The 17,671-nt window shown below is 43.4% G+C and overlaps 2 protein-coding genes across 3 annotated transcripts in view; one reads left to right on the forward strand and one right to left on the reverse strand.

The window, feature by feature from the left end:
• The window catches only part of os9 (OS9 endoplasmic reticulum lectin), a 28,894-nt gene extending 18,371 nt beyond the window's left edge, over positions 1-10,523 (reverse strand). For both annotated transcript variants that reach the window (XR_008809808.1, XM_056273841.1), the window contains exons 1-2: positions 10,362-10,523; positions 9,794-9,976 (exon numbers count right to left, since the gene is read on the reverse strand). Coding sequence is in view for 1 of the 2 variants with exons in the window: in XM_056273841.1 (XP_056129816.1) it covers positions 9,794-9,976; positions 10,362-10,511 (333 nt within the window). In the remaining variant the exon portion in view is untranslated. The remainder of the gene's footprint in view (positions 1-9,793; positions 9,977-10,361) is intronic.
• Positions 10,524-11,116: 593 nt separating this feature from the next.
• Positions 11,117-14,027, forward strand: LOC130108185 (uncharacterized). Its single transcript, XM_056275040.1, has 2 exons — positions 11,117-11,247; positions 12,496-14,027. The coding sequence occupies exons 1-2, from the start codon at positions 11,126-11,128 to the stop codon at positions 13,553-13,555; spliced, it is 1,182 nt and encodes a 393-aa protein (XP_056131015.1). The 5' UTR covers positions 11,117-11,125; the 3' UTR covers positions 13,556-14,027.
• Positions 14,028-17,671: the final 3,644 nt, after the last annotated feature.

Below are 17,671 nucleotides of genomic sequence, written 5' to 3' on the forward strand. Positions count from 1 at the left end.
TATATATATATATATATAGATGTCTCCGAACTGATACAAAAAAAAAAGAATCAGGAATCCGCAACACTTTGTCATTTCACCTCATGTACTTGCACACATGAAGTGAAACGAAATGCTGTTTCCTCCAGCCCACAGCAGTGCAAAATACAAACAAAAGCACATCCATCCTGTTCTTCAAAATCTCTTGCTCCCTCCAGATTCCAAGCAGCTGGTATCAACATTTGTGAATTGATTTGCTACTCCAACGCTGCCTTTCATAGACATATACACACACATATAGGGCCCTGTGATGGACCGGCAGCCTGTCCAGGGTGTCTCCCCGCCTGTCGCCCAATGACTGCTGGGATAGGCTCCAGCATCCCCACGACCCCAATTGGGATAAGTGGCTTGGATAATGGATGGATGGATGGATTCACTACTTTGGTTTCTTCAAAATTGTATTAGAGAAGCCTGGGCCGGGGATGAACTCAAGAGATATCAGCAGAGTTCTGGGAAGAGGCATTGCCAGTGGGTTCATTGCTGTTCTATGAACTCATGCAACAGGTTAATCCAGCACAAGATGATGCATAGCTTGCAATACTCAAAAATAAAACTTAACCGCATCTTCCCATCAGTGTCTGCTGACTGCGTCAAATGCTGCTCTGCTAAAGGATCACGAGCACATCTTTTCTGGTTTTGCCCTAACATTATACAACTTTTGGACTGCAATTTTTGTGTGGCTCTCAAAAGCCAGTGCAGTACTTGGATGAAGGTTAGTAATTTTTCCAATACTTTATTTACAATTTTCAATTTCACCAATACAGAGTATATTGAAAGGACATACAAGACAATACAAAGAAACGACTAGGTGCATAGTAACCACAGGACATTTTAAAATAAGCAAGACATGACCCACAGAAGTAGGGCTGTGTAATGGCGAGAATCTGGTGATACGATACGTATCACGATACAGGGTTACCATTCAATATCACGATATATTGTGATACTGTAAAGAAGGGCGATATATTGCGATTTCATAGGCCTGCGTTCTTTGTGCTTATGCTACTTCCTGTCTCGATTTAGTTGTTGGGTTGGAGTGGAAGAGTCAAATGGCTGAAGATAGATTACAACACTGTTGTCTAGTGGTCGTAGGGTTACACACAACACAAAATGTTTGGCACGAACCTTTACATGTAAACAATTAAACATCCATATAGTGGTTTTGAGAATCGATACAGTATCACAAAAGATAATATTGCAATACTCGAGTGTATCGATATTTTCTTACAACCCTACACAGAAACCAGTGAACAACCAATCATAATCGGCCTATGACGCAACAATCACCTTGTAAAATTTAACATGCAAAAAAAGTAAATTAAAATTTAGCATTTTAAAAGTATGCAGAATTTCATAAGGTTGAATGGATCTCCATGTCTGACACAGAGACTCTAATACATGCATTTGTCTCATCCAGACTTGATTACTGTAATGTTGTGTTCTCAGGTCTGCCACGTGCTGGTACTAAAAGTCTTCAGATGGTTCAGAATGCTGCAGCTAAAATCCTAACTAAATCTAGGAAATTTGACCATATTACAACAATTCTTGCCTCCCTTTATTGGCTTCCTATCCATGTTAGGTCAGAATACAAGGTGCTTCTGCTGACTTATAAAATCTTAAAATCTCCTTAAACCATACATTACATCTCGAGCTCTTCGTTCTCAAAATGCAGGGCTGCTGTGTGTACCCAAAGTTAAAAAGAAGTCAGTTGGTGGCAGGGCCTTTTCCTATTGGGCCCCGTTCTTGTGGAATAACCTGCCTGCTGCCATCAGACAATCAGAGTCTGTTGAGTCCTTTAAATCCAAAATTAAAACTCATCTTTTTGCCTTAGCTTACAATTAGTTGCCTTTAAGTTGAGTGCTTCACAACCTGGACTGCACGGCGGGTCGGTTTTCTGTCTCAATGAATTTACCAACCACTGTTCTGCCGATGAGATTATAGCGTATAGATTATAGCATATAGATTATGACTAACTGATGATTTAATTGATCATGACTAATGACTACTGCAAATTGTTCTCTTCTCTCACGTCTTTTCTCTCTCTCTGAATGATGCCTTCTCCTTTCTCTTTTTCTGTGTGTGAATGGGGTCATGTGCATCTCCCTTGTGTGCAGGTGCAGTCGGTTCTCCTCCCAGGTCTCCGTGGTGATGGTGGTCGCCACTTGGATGCTACCTGCCCTTCCCCTCATCACCTTTTCTTTTTATAAATCCATGTAATTTTTTTTACATGATGATGCTGGTCGCGTGGCTTGGGTCCTGGACTGCTCCGGTGGCATCTGGACACTGCTTGGCATCCTGCGCATCATATTCTTCATAAATTTTATAAGTCCATTATAATTGTGTTATCCTCTTTCAATGTTGTATTGTGTAAATTGTGTACACACAACATCTATTGCACGTTGTCCGTCTTGGGAGAGAGATCCCTCCTCTGTTGCTCTCCCTGAGGTTTCTTCCTATGTTTTCTCCCTGTTAAAGGTTTTTTTTTAGGGAGCTGTTCCTTATCCGATGTGAGGGTCTAAGGACAGGATGTTGTGTTGCTGTTAAGCCCACTGAGGCAAATTTGTAATATTGGGCTACACAAATAAAATTGATTTGATGTGATTTGAATAGATTTGCGCATCTCCTAAAAAAGCTCAACATTTTGAAGTCTGAATGCAAGAATAGCTTTAAAGTTACTTACAACTTGGCTCCAATTTGATTATATTAAAACAAACGCTCTCTTCAGGTCTCTGGTAGATCTTACTGTGGTTGTGCACAGAATTTTCGCTCTTCCAAGTCCATCAGGCTAACTTGGGGCAGCTGGTCTGCACCCCGCTCTACCAGCTCCATGACAGTAACTGCAGGCTGCATGTCGGCGTTCATCTTTCCATATCTAATTTTGATAACCTTGAGCTTGTAACATTTTTTTATGGGGGAGATGGGGGGATTTCCCCCTTTTTTTTCTCCCAATTTTATCCGGCCAATTACCCCAGTCTTCCAAGCCATCCCGGTCTCTGGGAGATGGCTTGGAAGAGTCTGCTCCACCCCCCGCCGATCCGGGGATGGCTACAGACTACCACATGCCTCCTCCGATACATGTGGAGTCACCAGCCGCTTCTTTTCACCTGACAGTGAGGAGTTTCGCCAGGGGGACGTAGCACATGGGAAGATCACACTACCCCCCCCCCCAACAGGTGCCCCGACCGACCAGAGGAGGCGCTGGTGCAGCGACCAGGACATATACCCACATCCAGCTTCCCACGTGCAGACACGGCCAATTGTGTCTGTAGGGACACCCAACCAAGCCAGAGGTAACACGGGGATTCGAACCGGCGATCCCCGTGTTGGCAGGCAACAGAATAGACTGCTATGCTACCCGGACACCCCGAGCTTGTCGCACTGCTTGTGTTCTGTTTGCACGTTTATCACAGACTGTCGTCACTTATCAAAGACTATGATATCAGCAACTGTCGTGCTGAAGTGTCGAATTGACATAGCTGACGCAAGTGTCTCCAATTCTCACTGGTTCACCACATCACACAAATTTCATGACAACATACAAACAAGTCTCTCCTACCTCTAACCAGAGATGAGAAGAGAGTCAACGCATTATGCAGAGATCACTCACTTGGTATGGCTAAAATTGTATTTCCTTTTGCAGTCAGTAGTTATGTTTATTCAGGACCTTTGGCTTGTAGTAAGAAAGGAATTAAGGTCATCGGTTGTCAGGGCCTGTCAGGGCAGGTAGAGAAGCAGATTTGTGCCCAGAAGACTTCCAGTTCAATCCACAAGAAAAGCATGTGTGGATGAAATGAACATGTTCACCCTTCCAAGTTGCTCTTTCCCCCCCAAATGAGGACGTGTAGCAAGCAAAAGAGAATGATCAGCAAACAGCCTCTGCTGCTGGTGTAGCTAGGGGGAGGGATTCCGGGTTTGAGCACCCCCTTGAATATATATTTTTTTTGGAGGGGGGGATTTTTTTCCCCTTTTCTTCCAAATTGTATTGGCCAATTACCCTATTTTCCAAGCCGTCCCAGTCGCTGCTCCACCCCCTCTGCTGATCAAGGGAGGGCTGCCGACTACCACATGCCTCCTCCCATACATGTGGAGTCACCAGCTGCTTCTTTTCATCTGACAGTGAGGAGTTTCACCAGGGGGACGTAGCACGTGGGAGGATCCTCCCCCCTGAACAGGCGCGCTGACTGACCAGACCAGAGGAGGCGCTAGTGCAATGACCAGGACACATACCCACATGCAGCTTCCCACCCGCAGACATAACCAATTGTGTCTGTAGGGACGCCCGGCCAAGCCAGAGGTAACATGGGGATTCGAACCAGTGATCCTCGTGTTAGTAGGCAATAGAATAGATCGCCATGTCACCCGGACGCCCCTGAATATTTTTAAAAGTTCCTAGTGTGACGTTTTTGGATGTAAATGTACAGTGGTGCATCATCACAAAGTCAAGTAACACTGGCCTTGTTTTATACAGCCCCTGAACTCAAATTATGGTCATAATGATAAAATTTTACAATAAACCAATCATACATGTTAACCATTCACTGTTTGAGAGGAGTACTTTTCAACCTATCATGCTACTTACCTTGAAACATGTTATTCTAGTTGCCCTTCCATCCGCTGCCTAAATAGTGAGGCGGCCAATAAGTATGGCAAATAATGTGTTCATGTTCAGTTTGGGAGGGACTTTACTCGGGTTTGATTTTACTAACTGTGATCTCTTGAGAGCTCTGTAATGGATGAATCAAGAGAAAACAAACAAGTGACTTCTTCAGGCCTCTAGAAAAACCAAAAACAAGTCACCCCATGACTTCTGCTTTTCTATGGTATTGTGAAACAGCCTACTGTCACATATTTATGTAACCCAAAACTAAACGCCCATGCACCTCTGCAAACTAACGCTGGTCTACACTGATGATGTAAATAAATTCCTAAGGCAGTGTTCTCAGCTCATTTCTCAGGCGGTGTTCTCGGCTCATTTCTAATCCCCATAGATTACCACCCACTCTTCCACTAGGCCCTTTGAGCACTACAAACATGAGACCATCAAGGAAATGCTCCAGTAGGAAATGACAGACATATGACCGGAGCGCCGTTAATACAAGTAATCCATTTTCATACATCTGTGCTCTGTGCTGTAGTGCACTTGGCTTTCTTTACTTGAAGCTAAATTAAGGAAGATGTAAAATTTTAGCTTGGCGGCAATTTTAATATGTGGGTGCAATGCAATGTTTGAAAATTTGGTGGCCCTAAAGTGTTTAGTGAAAATATCTAGATATTTAGGCTATAATGTAGCCAAATTGCTGCCACAACAATTTGGCTACATTGTAGCCTAAATAGTTAGATTCAGCATCAACGGTAATGTGGATGTTGTACTGGACCATTGTGGTGAAGAGGGAGCTGAGCCGGGAGGCAAAGCTCTCAATTTACCAGTCAATCTTCGTTCCAACCCTCACCTATGGTCATGAGCTTTGGGTAGTGACGGAAAGGGTGAGATCGCGGATACAAGCGGCTGAAATTAGTTTCCTCCGTAGGGTGTCTGGACTCAGCCTTAGAGATAGGGTGAGGAGCTCAGACATCTGGAGGGAGTTCGGAGTAGAGCTGCTGCTCCTTCGCGTCGAAAGGAGCCAGTTGAGGTGGTTCGGGCATCTGATTAGGATGCCTCCTGGGCACCTTCCTTTGGAGGTTTACTGGGCACGTCCAACTGGGAGGATACCCCGGGGTAGACCCAGAACTCACTCGAAGGACTACATGTCCAATCTGGCCTGGGAACGCCTTGGGATCCCCCAGGAGGAGCTGGAGGATGTTGCTGGAGAGAGGGACATCTGGAGTGCCCTACTTAGCTTGCTGCCACCGCGACCCGACCCCAGAGAAGCGACTGATGATGAATAAATGTAGCCAAATTGTATTTGCTGGTAATGGCTTAAAAAATATTGAGATTTGCTTGCCTTTCCAGGGTTCCCACTTTTTATAGAAAATACGTTTCCAGGGCATTTAGCTATCAGCTGAGCTCTCAACAGTCTCTAGATGAATTGTGTAACTTCTCTGGTCACTGAACATTCTGCCCAAACTCCACAAACTGATGTGTCACCACAGCAGCCAAAAATATGGATAAAATACGCAATCTCAGGTGAAAATTACACGAAACCTGCAATCTAAGCAGGCAAAATCTCGTTCTTATAACCTAACTTCAAAATTTTCTGTGACCTCGAAAATATTTTCAGGACATTTAAATCAATTTGATCCTATTCCAGGTGTTTTCCATGATTGAAAACTAGTCTATAAGTTTCCAGGTTTTCCAGCATGTGTGGGAACCCTGCTCTCTCCAACTAATATCATAAAAATTGATATTTGAAGGGTTTTGGGGGGTTTTTTTGGCTGCTGTTCATACTAAGTAAACAGTTTGGGCTCTGAAAATGTGTAAAGGCTATTTACCATTTTTGACAATTTACATACTAAATAATTAATGGCAAAGACACTCAATGAAAACAATCCTTAGCCTTTATAACAACTCCCCCTCTATGCTCCCACTCTCAGCCAAACAGCCCTTCAATAAAACATTTTACCCTACGGCTGGTCAAAAGGAACAAACGTGCAAGGCTGCAGCTGTAATAGGAGGTCCCCATGTGTAAGAGTGTTCAACTACATGAGGAATCAATACTAACCTTGATTAACGCTCCTATGACCGTTTCATATTTTTGTTGACTTTGCACGACCCTGTGGATAAAGGTTGCAGCGTTTCACGGAAGAATGACTTCACTGTCAGAAAGATCTACATCCACCCTCTGGTAGCTCGAGCATTTGTTTTGAAAAGAGAAGTGAGAGATGTAGAGGCGTTTTGGAAAAACAGTGAGGTAGCGCATCTCTACAGGTGGCTCTGCATCCTGCCTGTGTGCTGTAAATCGTCTCGGATCTCATGGGAAACCTGGCCCAGAGAAAAGCATGTGGAGTCATTACACAGCGATATCGAACAGTCTCATTTGCTTATGTCAGTGATAGAAGGGCATCAGGATCAAACTGAGACTTAAATAATCAACAGAGCCTGACCGATAAACTGGCATGCCAACATTATCAGCTGATATGAGCTCATTGCAGATAAATCGGTATCAGTGTTTAGAACGGCCAATAAATGACAATTAAAAAGAGACAGAGAGACGGAAGATGTTCGTTGCAGTTTGCAACTCCACCGTTGGCAACACTAGTGCCTGGAACACCACAAACCACAACAATCAGCTGACCCAAGAGGAGTTGAGCAGAGTAGACTGAAGTTTAGTCCCCCCCCCCTTTTCTCTCCAATTGTATCCAGCCAATTACCCCACTCTTCCAAGCCGTCCCGGTCGCTGCTCCACCCCCTCTGCCGATCCAGGGAGGGCTGCAAACTACCACATGCCTCCTCCCATACATGTGGAGTTGCCAGCCACTTCTTTTCACCTGACAGTGAGGAGTTTCACCAGGGGGAAGCAGCCCGTAAGAGGATGACGCTATTCTACCCAGTCCCCCTTCCCCCCCGAACAGGCACCCCGACCGACCAGAGGAGGCGCTAGTGCAGAACCAGGACACACAACCACATCCGGCTTCCCGCCCGCAGACACGGCCAATTGTGTCTGTAGGGACGCCCGACCAAGCCTGAGGCAACACAGGGATTCACAGGGAATCAGCAATCCCCGTGTTGGTAGGCAACAGAGCAGACCGCCACGCCACCCGGACACCCAATGAAGTTAGTTTTAAATTGGATATTTGACAAATATTGACTCCGGATCCAGCGGCTTCCCCCTGTCGTTAAGCGAGAGCACTCGGAGGTGAGCTAACACTGGGTGAAATTGAGTAAGAAGGAGCAGCTGGATCCGGAGTGACTGTCTGCTGAATATCCAAATTAAAACTAACTTAACTGCGGTGCAGAGTAGCATATGATGGAAATCATCTTTGTTGATGGTAAGCTGACAATTGTCACATGTAATACTGATGCCCCATCACTTCTCCTCTTAGTATAAATAAGCCTGACAACATTCACATCAGCCATGCTCGTTTTTGCTACGGTAACGTGAAACCCGGTACCATCAGTCAAACAGCAAAATTACGTTAAACGTTACGGTAGTTGAGTGGTGTAGGCTGAGCTGCTGATAAATTTAATTGTAGGTTCATTTATGAAAGTGTGGTAGTTCTAGTGAGTACACAAACAACGATCTTATCATTTATCTCTCGTCACTTCTAAAAATTCTCTGTTAACATCACTTACAGCAGTTTATAATGCTGTCCATCGCTAAATCAGTTACCCACAAAGCTAGCTAGCTAATGGCATGTTTATCAGCGCAAGACGGCTAACGTTAATGAGCAGTTAAATTATAGCGTTTAACTTGTTCTGCCTAAATGAAGCAATGGTAAATACGTATATCTGTGACTCGCATGTCTGAACTTACAGTGAGTAAGTTGGAAATTATTAAACCAGAGGGGAAACATAAATACGCGTGAGCTGGACAAGTATTTAACACGGCTTGGCAGCCAAAATTATCTAGCTTCTCTTACAAACGTGTAGTGTGAAATCCAAATGCCACAAGTCCTCGTTGCAGACAGTCATGTCGTATTAGATGCATTAAACAGCAGCGTTTACTCTAGGTCAACTAGAGTTTAAGATGGGTTAGAGTTTTGTACTATTTATGGCAATAAAAGAAATTTATTTATAAACTGCATTATGTCACGCTATCTTGACGAGGACTCATAACTACACAGAATACATGTTGGGGGAAATTTTTTGCTTGTGTGTTTCTGAACAAAAAAAAAGAATCTTCTTCTTCTTTCAGCTTGTTCCTGTTTCTCAGAGGTCGCCACAGCAGATTTTACAGTTTCCATCTGTATCCTGGTAGGGCACAGAACCAATGGCGGCCATTGTTAACCCGGGCCTCGACCGATCCGTTATGGTCTTGTCAATCCGCATAATTATTTGACAAAATTTTACATTGGATGCACTTCCTGACAAAACCATTAACCCTATGGATGGGGGCACAGGTAAAGCACTGGATGCCATCCCAGTATTCATGGACTTGTGTCCATGTCTGTCACCACTGAAATAAATAATGAATATCAGCCGATATATCACTGTGAGATTTTCTAATCCTGAAATATCGAAATTTTTATCGTTCTTAAAAATCTTATTATATCGCTCAGGCTCTAATCAATGAGAAACTCATTGTAGCAGCCTTAACAAAACTATTCTTACTACCTCCCGCTTTTCCTGTTAGAGGTCGCCACAGCAGATCATCCGTTTCCATCTCTTCCTGTCCTCCGCATCTTCCTCTGTCACACCAGCCACCTGCATGTCCTCCCTCACCACATCCATAACCTCCTCTTTGGTCTTCCTCTTTTCCTCTTCCCTGGCACCTCCATATTCAGCATGCTTCTCCCAATATACCCAGCATCTCTCCTCCACACACGTCCAAACCTTCTCAATCTTGCCTCTCTTGCTTTGTCTCCAAACCGTCCAACCTCAGCTGTCCCTCTAATATACTCGTTCCTAATCCTGTCCTTCTTCAGCACTCCCAATGAAAATCTTATCTTCAACTCTGCTACTTCCAGCTATGCCTCCCGTCTTTTCATCATTGCCACCGTCTCCAAAATCATACAACAACACAACATAACACTACGATCTTGTAGACCTTCCCTACTATTAGACAAAATAACAAAAGTAAGAAATTGCATGTGTAAAACAGACTTTCGCTGTGATGAACAGTGATGCGATGACACAGAGGAACAGCAGGGGACGGACCTTCATCAAGCAGGGTGCAGTGTGCATGGGTTTGAGAAGCTCTGGGATGCCAGGCCCTGTGTAGGCCTGCGATTCAGGTTCAGCAGTAGGGTCCTGATGAAACCTCACAGCCTGGGCTGGCAGACGACATTCATATAGCTGCTTGTACTTGCTGGACACCATCATTACCTCCTCAGCCTTGGCCTGCAACAGACAAAACTGGTTCTAAGAACTAATACAGGTGTGTGACTTTCGTTTCATCAGCATAAATATCATATGAGGAAACAGCTTAGTTACTGATGCAATCTTCCATTTAGGTGGAGGAAAGCAGTGTTGCTTAAATAGGTAACCGTTATAACAGCTGTCAAAAACGCTGTGCAGCTTGACACACGCGTACCCCCGCCTCCTTTATACAGCTTGTGTGTCGATTTTATCGAGAGTTCTCACTGAGTTGAATGAGGGAGGCGTTTTCGTTTCTTTGACATCTAAGTGACAATAAATTGGTTCGCTAATGTTAGCTTACTTGCCAGCGTTAGCTAAGCGAGCTATCTTTAGCCGTAGCAAAACAAGCCCTCTTTCTCAAACTCACCTGGCCCAAGATGACGGGATCTGAAAGAATTTGAATCCCATATTTCATTTCATTTAACTCCTCCAAATTCAAAAAGGCTGTGACAAAAAGGGGGGGAATCAATAGGTAAACGTATAATCTCTTTAGCCACCTCACTATTGGAGCAGCCATGATTCTCTCACATCCCCACCTGATCGATAGTCAAACAAAAAAATCCAGACGACCTGACACGGTACATTTGGATTGGCTAATGGGAGCGGTGTGCTCCTCTCCTATAGGTCAACTAATCTGTCAATCAAGCTCCCAGTTTTCTGGAGCGCATCAGTTTATGTTTCAGGTATAACATACGTGAGCGGCGCTCCCCACTTGTGAGTTAACACATTAAACTCCGCCTGTCTGGACTGACGAGGGAAGCAAAAGAGACATACACTTTTAGACACGCTTTAGCCCGCCATTGGTCCACTGTAACAGCCGTGTCACGGACGCATTCGGTGAATTTACATTTCATTAACGTTTAGTTTATGATTTAACGTTCTATTGCAACAAAATCTGAAAGAAAACTGAAAGTGCTGAACCGAAAGAGGACCCCTGGTTTTAAACGTCAGTAAACCCTACAGGCATCAGGTAGTACAGATTTAAACAAACGTTACATTCAGTCGACGCTTGTTTCATTTAATGTTGTCAAACGGAGACAATTCGCGTCTTAAGCTATGACGTAGGCACGTCCCTGTTGCGTAGGCGCGCGCGCGCGAATTTGCTTCCGGCTCCATCGACTTGTTGACAATATGCCTCACTGCTGTGTCCCCCTTTGTTTAAATCGATCAGAGAGTAAAACCGAGACCAAACTGTCTTTCTATCGCTTTCCTCCGAAAGACAAAGATAAGAAGAGGTGGCTGCAGTTAATACGGTAAGTTGCTATTGAAGAAATGCATTGAAAATCGAAGTTTGGCGCCGACTTTTGTGCTAAGTGCAGACTAGCTACCCTGCACTGCAGACTAGGTACTACTGGTAGCTACCCTCTTGTTACCGAAATCCACGTTACATACTAGACAGGTATTTAGATTTTTAGCTAATTCAACAAGCGAGGATCAATATATGTGCTTTTCCATATGTTTTTCTGCTCAATAAGGCTTTAATCAGAGTGTAGTGGAGCGTAAACAAGCATCGGTTAGCCACTTATGTTGTTACTACTACAACCCTGTCTGTGAAGACATACAGTTACTGTAAGCAAGCATTATGTCAGCTACACACTCGGAAAACTGCATTATTCTATGCATTGTTAGCCCATGATTATCTAAAACGAGATGATGCATCTCAAGGGGATTATCATTAAAGAGACTTGGAGTAAATGCATGAATAAGCAGGGGTACATAACGTTAGATAGTCCAGGTGAATGTGCTGTTTCTGCCTGTTTTGTTACAGTAGTTTCACTTCTGACTTTTCCCATATAAATCAAACAATGAAACTTCATATCTACAAAAAATAATGTTTCTGTAGGGAGACTGACATCTAATTCTAAAGCCTTACTATGTAACCTTTCCTTTATGAAAAGGCTATGAAAAGGCTATAATATTTGCCCCCCCCCCAAAAAAATCTGTATTGTATAGTATGTGAATACAATATAACTTGCCCAATCTGTATGGTAGACTGTTTGTATAATATCATTATACAATCTTTACAGTAGAGTATGTTAACACAATAGAAATTGTGTTTTAAATAATTGATGGTTAAAGTGGCATTCTTTAACTTTTTTTATAAAAAATAAAGTTGATTTTGGTCACAATTTACCACTATCTTTCACTGAAGGAGGTAACAGAGGACTGATTTAGCCTATTTCCCATTCACAAATCCTTCACCATCTGTTACAATGCCCATGTTTGTGACTGTGTCTAACCAGACACAGACACAAAAATGGGCATTGTAGCAGATGCTGAAGATTTCATGAATGGGAAATAGGCTGAATTAGTACAGTGTTACCTCCTTCAGTGAAAGATAGTGGTTAATCTTGACCAAAATCAACTTTATTTTTTATCGAAAAAAGTTAAAGAATGCTACTTTAATTGTTCAAATCCAGGGCAGACGATAAGTTACAATGCAGCTTCAAGTTTTCATTGCCAATCATTTCTAAATCTCTCATTCTTTTTTTTTTTTACAGGCGTGATGGCTTTACACCAAGCCCCTGCTCAAGGGTGTGCAGTTGGCATTTTCCAAATGGCAAAGCTGCTGGCCCATCACGTTTTGCTTGGAACGAGGGGAAGACTTTCCCAGGCCACCTCAGCCTTCCACACAAGAAGAGAAAAACAGTACCACTCCCTCCCAGTGGTGAAGAAGGGACAAATGAACTTGAATTACAAAATTCTGACATTGCAACCGCAGAGCCCCCTAGTACTTCAGACAACCCAACCGCAGAGACCCCTAGTACTTCAGACAACCCAACCGCAGACACCCCTAGTACTTCAGACAACCCAACCGCAGACACCCCTAGTACTTCAGACAACCCAACCGCAGACACCCCTAATACTTCAGACAACCCAACCGCAGACACCCCTGGTACTTCAGACAACCCAACCGCAGACACCCCTAGTACTTCAGACAACCCAACCGCAGACACCCCTCGTACTTCAGACAACCCTTTTAACAGTGTTGCGCTGCTAGAGATAGAGGTTGACATGTTGAGAAGAGAGAATGAAAAATTGAAAAGAGAATTGGAGAAACAAAAACAGACCTTTTCCTTCAGCCAAATATCTTCCAATCGTGTCAAAGTAAAATATTTCACTGGCTTACCAGATGTTGCTACCGTCCTGGTTTTGGAAGCACTCTTATCTAAGTTTGAGCTACAATATCATTCGAATTGGACAGTCCAGTCTATGCCACTAGTCGATCAGTTGCTACTGACTTTGATGAAGCTCAAACTTAATTCTGGTCATGAAGACCTTGCAACCAGGTTTAATTGCAGTACAGCCACAGTTACCAACATTTTTATCACCATTGTCAGTGCCCTGTATGACATTTTATATGTTGGTATGCTTGAGAACAACATCCCCTCCATAGAGAAGAACCAGGCATCGTTGCCAGAGTGTTTCCGTCCATTTCCTAACTGTAGGATTGTGCTCGATTGCACAGAGTTAGCAGTCTCCAGGACAGAGAGGCTTGACAAACAGAATCATTTATGGAGCCAGTACAAAAAACGGACCACACAACACACAAAGCCTTAATAGGTGTGGCTCCTAATGGAGTGATAACATTTGTCAGTGACTATTATGGTGGAAGTGCCTCAGACAAGGCTATTACATTAGATTCTGGAGTTCTCAATCATCTATGCCCAGGAGACATGGTGATGGCAGATAAAGGCTTCACAATCCGGGACATCTTGCCAGAAGGGGTTTCACTCAACATCCCGTCTTTCCTTGTTAATGGACAGTTCACACAAGAAGAAGTTAAGAAAAACAAACTCATATCCAGTGCTAGGATCCATGTGGAGCGCTCCATTCAGAGGTTGAAATTGTTCAACATTTTGGACAATATCCCATATCAGTTCACTAAAAACATAAACAAAATACTGAAAGTGTGCGCGTGTCTTACCAACCTACAAACACCAATTCTTCGGGAAATAGCATGAAATGACTTGAATAAATGTAAGCAGAATCAGATTCATGTATTTATACTTTTAATAAAGTAATACTGAATTAAGAACACTGCTTGATTTTTTTAATCAAAACACATTTGTAACAAAATGCATAGTGCAAAAACTAATGTCACTGTAAAAAGTATAAAATGCAAAACATCAACATTGGTAACAAAATGCATAGTGCAAAAACTACTGTCAACGTAAAGAAGAGGATCACCATATGATGAATACAACATTTAAATATGCAAATTTGCATATTTAAATGATAATGATGTACCGTGCATGTTCACATCATGTATACTTTACATTACTTAACCACTTATCCAACCCATATGGTTGGACAGAGTCCTTCAGGGCTCTAACTAAGTGTCTTGTGTTTTATGTTATTATGTTATGCTCTCCTCGAACCATCACCTTAACGTGGTGGAGAGGTTTGAGTGACCCCATGAATCCCGAGAGCTATGTTGTCTGTAGCCTTGCGCTACTGTAGGGTCACACATGGCAAACTGGTCTAGGAGGGAACAGACTAAGAATGGTTCAAGAGCTGTGAAGAGTTGTGCCCCACAGTCCTTAAATACGCACAAAGGTTTAAATTTGATTAATTAAATTTAATTAAAACCCTTGGCAAACTCGTCTGAGGATGACTAAATGAATGCTGGGGTTCATGTGGTTAAGACCATTCTTCTAATATTACATGTTTCCAAACATTTTGGACAAAATAGAACATTTTACATCAAGGTGCCCAGAGATTTCCTGGTGCCCAGCTGACCTGTATCCAACGTGGCCTATAACGTTAATAAGAAACAGATCGTAGCACACATGGTAGCCCTAAAATGGCTGTGATCTTACATGTAAGTCTATATTTCATTAATTCCTAATATGTATTTTAAATTCATTAAACCTTTACAGCGTTACAGTATGTACGATCATAGCCATTCTGGAGCTAGACACATGAAAAGCTAGCCTTGGATCCAAGAACGTCAGAGTTATTTTAACAAGTCAAACGTCGGAAAACAATTATCTACCGACAAAATAAAGCACTGGCAGTCTTTATCCAAGGCTTATGAATCGCCAGTAAACGTGGGATATAACATCAGAAGCCAGAATACCCAACATTACCAAGCTAACGCTAGCTAACCCTGTTAGCTCACTCACCTCAACCTGATAAACTTTCTGTTTCATGGAAGCCTGTACCTTGCCTTTTATAATGCCCCCTGAAACATTTACGTTCACAACTCTATCTGAATTGAAAGCATTGAGACCCTTTTTCACCCTGAGAGGTTCGTCTTTAAAAAAAGACGTTAATGTAAATATATTTACGGGTTCAGACATATTGTTTTGAGTGGAAAATAATGCAGTGAGATTCCCCAAGGCACCGGAAGTATAACCCCGCCCACACGTGACGTCGCGTCGTGACGTCGTGCTTAAGAGCCGAATAGGTACGCGCGCGCTCTCTGTCTCTGTCTCTCGCTCTCTCTCTCTCTCTCTCTCTCTCTCTCGCCCTCTCTCTCTCTCTCTTTCTCTCTCTCTCTCTCTCTCTCTCTCACTCTCTCTCTCTCTCTCTCTCTCACACACACACACACACACAATCACAAATATCAAACACACAAACACGATAGATAGATAGATAGATAGATAGATAGATAGATAGATAGATAGATAGATAGATAGATAGATAGATAGATAGATAGATAGATAGATAGATAGATAGATAGATAGATAGATAGATTCTTTATTGTCTTACTTTAGGAGAATTGTTGCTACAGCATCTACCTGCTGCTGCTGCTACTACTACTACTACACTACTACTACCACTACTACTACTGCTGCTGCTGCTACTACTACTACTACAACTACTACTGCTGCTGCTACTACAACTGCTGCTACTACTACTACTACAACTACTACTGCTGCTACTACAACTACTACTACTACTACTACTGCTGCTACTACTACTACTACTACTGCTGCTGCTACTACAACTACTACTGTTACTACTACTACTACTGCTGCTGCTACTACTACTACTGCTGCGTCTGCTGCTGCTGCTACTTTCAGCTGCTCACGTTAGGGGTCACCCCAGCGGATCTTTCTGTCCTCTGCATCTTCCTCTGTCACGCCAGCCACCTGCATGTCCTCCCTCACCACATCCATATACCTCCTCTTTGGCCTTCCTCTTTTCCTCTTGCCTCCTCCACACATGTCCAAACCACTTCAATTTTGCCTCTCTTGCTTTGTCTCCAAACGGTCCAACCTGAGCTGTCCCTCTAATATACTCGTTCCTAATCCTGTCCTTCTTCTTCACTTCTTCTTCTTTCGGCTTGTTCCCTGTTTCTCAGGGGTCGCCACAGTGGATTTTACAGTTTCCATCGGTAGCCTGTGAGGGCACAGCACCAATGGCGGTCTTGTTAACCCAGGGCTCAACTGATCCTGTACGAAGCCTCGACCGATCCGGTATGGTCTTGTCAAGCCGCGTAATGATTTGGCAAAATTTTAAGCCAGATGCCCTTCCTGACACAACCACTAATCCTATAGACGGGGGAACAGGTAAAGCGTTGGATACCATCCCAGTATTCATGGACTTGTGCCCATGCCAGTCGCCTGAGAATTAATGAGCGAAACTCAGAAAAGAATTGGGAACAACACCAGAGGGCCAAAAGCATCAGCTACTGGTTGATAGAGCAGTAACCCAAGACTCTAAAACCAGACAAACCAACCTGAGCATAGCCTGGATTGAGTACAAGAAAGCCTACAATTCAAACCCCCACACATGGTTACTGGAGTGCTTGGCACTATACAAAGCCATCAGGACACTAATAGCCTTCATCGAAAACTCAGTGCGGCAGTGGAAAAACACTAGAGGCCAACTCAAATACAATCACCTGTCCTACTTCATCACTCCAAATGGAAATCTTAGCATCTTCAACTCTGCCACCTCCAGCGCCGTCTCCTGTCTTTTCATCAGTGCCACCATCTCCAAACCATACAACAAAGCTGGTTTCATCAATAAAGTTTTGAGGGGGAAAAAACAAACAAAGCTGGTTTCACTACCATCTTGTAAACCTTCCCTTTAATTCTTGCTGGTACGCGTCTGTCGCACATCACTCCTAGCACTCTTTTCCACCCATTCCAGCCTGCCTGCACTCTCTCGATTGCAAATGAGAGAGGGCTCAGAGCCAATCCTTTAGGCAATCCCACCTCCTCCTTAAAACTATTCGTTATTCCTACTGCACACCTCACCACTGAGAATTTGTTGGACTGGAGGGATTTCTTAGCATTATCAAATGCACTCCGACATTTCTCAGACTATGGCCGGTGTTAACGGTGGCTAATGTGAAATAAAAAGACAACATCTATTTGATGAACCTGCCGAGTGTAACTTCCTCTTTACTTAACATTTTGGAACATGTGTACAGTGTAAATATACAACAGTTTTATACAATATACAAATATACAACTGAGAACCGAGAATTTCCGTCTTGCTCCTACTGACTTTCATTCCGCTTCTCTACAGTGCATACCTCCACCTCTCCAGGCTCTCCTCCACCTGCACCCTACTCTTACTACAGATCACAATGTCATCCGCAAACATCATCGTCCACGGAGACTCCTGCCTGATCTCGCCCGTCAACCTGTCCGTCACCACTGCAAACAAGAAAGGGCTCAGAGCCAATCCTTGATGTAATCCCACCTCCACCTTGAA

The sequence above is a fragment of the Lampris incognitus genome, chromosome 2, assembly GCF_029633865.1.
Source record: "Lampris incognitus isolate fLamInc1 chromosome 2, fLamInc1.hap2, whole genome shotgun sequence".
In the NCBI taxonomy this organism is placed as follows: domain Eukaryota; kingdom Metazoa; phylum Chordata; class Actinopteri; order Lampriformes; family Lampridae; genus Lampris; species Lampris incognitus.